The sequence below is a fragment of the Quercus lobata genome, chromosome 6 (assembly GCF_001633185.2).
Source record: "Quercus lobata isolate SW786 chromosome 6, ValleyOak3.0 Primary Assembly, whole genome shotgun sequence".
NCBI lineage: Eukaryota > Viridiplantae > Streptophyta > Magnoliopsida > Fagales > Fagaceae > Quercus > Quercus lobata.
The window spans coordinates 19208858-19211333 of record NC_044909.1 but is presented as its reverse complement, the minus strand read 5'-3'; the positions used below and the strand labels follow the sequence as shown (position 1 = coordinate 19211333).

The 2476-nt window shown below is 31.9% G+C and overlaps 1 protein-coding gene across 1 annotated transcript; it reads left to right on the top strand.

Moving 5' to 3' along the window:
* Window positions 1-1147: 1147 nt before the first annotated feature.
* On the top strand, window positions 1148-2080 carry LOC115949940. Its single transcript, XM_031067199.1, has 2 exons — window positions 1148-1422; window positions 1516-2080. Exons 1-2 carry the CDS (start codon window positions 1148-1150, stop codon window positions 2078-2080), a joined length of 840 nt encoding a protein of 279 aa, XP_030923059.1.
* Window positions 2081-2476: the final 396 nt, after the last annotated feature.

Here is a 2476-nt window from a genome sequence, read left to right as displayed (position 1 = left end):
TTAGGCCTTGATATGTATTTTATGATCTTAGCAAAATGTGTTGACTCTTTTATTATGTGATTTCGTTGTAGATTCTATAAGGCCATTGCCATCTAAGTAATCCTATCATTTTAGCTTATATAAAATGTCGTGTATTTTCTATGTTTGATTTTATATTACTATAGAATTTGTGTTGCATATAATTATGTATTTTCTAGTTATAAATCTTAAATTATCATCAATAACTATTCTAAGTACTTTTAAAATGAGGAAATTTTGGCCTTATTTGGTTTAATAATAATGAATCATTATTATTGGTGTGTGCATTGAAAAATGGAAGTGCTAGTTTGAGTAAGTTCGAGGGTTCCAATCTTGAAGCATATGCATGAGATTGTGATTGTGCAGAGAATGGATGCACTATATCAGTATTATGGAATATATCTATGTGAGCATTGGATAGGAGATAATCTTATAGATACTTTTATATCACTAAAGACTGAGCCATGTCTTGATAAGTCTGTTCCATATATGCATGTTTGCAAAGTATACACCTACATAGATTATATACTATATACATTTTTTTGGTTATATTTTCTTATAGTTTCTATGCTTGTCTTGACTGTTGGGCTTTTCTAATTGTTTTTGAAATGTATCCATTGGTTTACAATTCTTAGTGCTAGAAAAAGATAGGAAAGGATCTCATCTTAGGCTGCGTTTTTATTTAAAGAAAATTTTTATATTCTATACATAATGATCAAATCTTCTTTTAAAGTTATCAATTTCATTTCATATTATGTTTCTTGCATCTATATTGATAATTGCTTTCCAATGTTTTCTTCTAGTTTATCTCCATGGGTCATTCTTTTTTTGTGAATTGCTTGATGATAACTCATATGAAGATGAGATAATTATACAACTTCTTATGGGTTTGACATCACAACGTAAACATTGTCGGTATATCGACCGTAATCATTTGGCTAGCCATAAAAGGCTTTATGATGACTACTTTGCCGAAGTGCTTGTATATCCTCCCAAAGTATTTCGAAGGAGATTTTGAATGAGACTTTCTCTTTTTCTCCGAATCCTATCTAAGGTAGAAGTTCATAAACCTTACTTTATCCATAAAAGAAATAATGCCAAAAAGTTTGGTCTATCTCCCCTTCAAAAGATGACCGTTGCACTTAGGATGCATGCTTATGGAGTAACAGCTAATTTTATGGATGAATATGTGAGAATAGCAAAAAGCACTGCAATGATGAGTTTGAAAAAATTTGTTGCAATGGTGGTTGCTATTTTCTCAAAGGAATACTTGAGGTCACCAAATAATGAAGATATTGCTAAATTGTTAGCCCATGGCCAAAATTGTGGATTTCCAAGCATGTTGAGAAGTATTGATTGCATGTATTGGAAATGGAAAAATTGTCCAGCTGCATGGAAATGGATGTATTGTAGTTATATTCGTGAGCCAACTATTATTTTGGAAGCAGTGGCTTCATATGATCTTTGGATATGACACTCATTTTTTGGGTTACTTAGGTCAAATAATGATATTAACGTGTTGGAGCGGTCTCATATATTTTTTGAGCTTGCACAAGGACATACTCCTGTAGTTAATTATTCAATCAATGGTCATGATTACACAATGGGATACTATCTTGCCAATGTCATATATCCAAAGTGGTTAACATTTGTGAAGACAATCCTAGCTCCACTAGGACAAAAAAGAAAATTATTTGCAAAAGCTCAGAAGGCATATATGAAGGATGTAGAGTGTGCATTTAGAGTGCTTCAAGCACGATTTGCAATTGCACGTGGACCTATATGGTTTTTCTATCATGAAATGCTACAAGACATTATGAAAGCATGCATAATTCTCCATAACATGGTTATTGAAGATGAGCGAGATGAAGCTAAAGTAGTGGACTTAGATTATGAACAAAGTGATGAGATTTCGTGTATACCAATGTCACAGAAGCCAACAAATGAATTTATGGAGTTCATTCAAGTTCATCGATGCATTAGGAATAGGGACCAAGAAGTTCATTCTCAACTCCAAATGAATCTCGTTGAACATTTATGGCAATTACAAGGAGAGTCGTGAAAACTTTTGGTTTTGTTTATTTGTCTCCTCTTCTTTATGAAGTTGCCATTAAAACTTTTGATTTGGTTTATTTGTTTCATTTTGTTTATGAAGCTGCCATTAAAACTCATTAGTTATGTTGATTTGTTGTGTTAAGTTAAGTACCATTTGTTATCAAGGAAGTGGCAAGCTTAACTTTGTTGAATTCAATGAGTTTTCTGTGTGTGTCAATGTTATTGGATTTGAGTTATGCGTGTAAGTTTTCTATGGACTACATTGGTAGTTTAGTTTAATTGAAACAGCTTCAACTTGATAGGTTAGCTTTTAGATTGCATTTATAAATATGTTTTCAGCTTTTGATATGAGTCATGACCGGTTTAGAGTTTAGTTTATATTTTATGAATATAGTTTTTCACA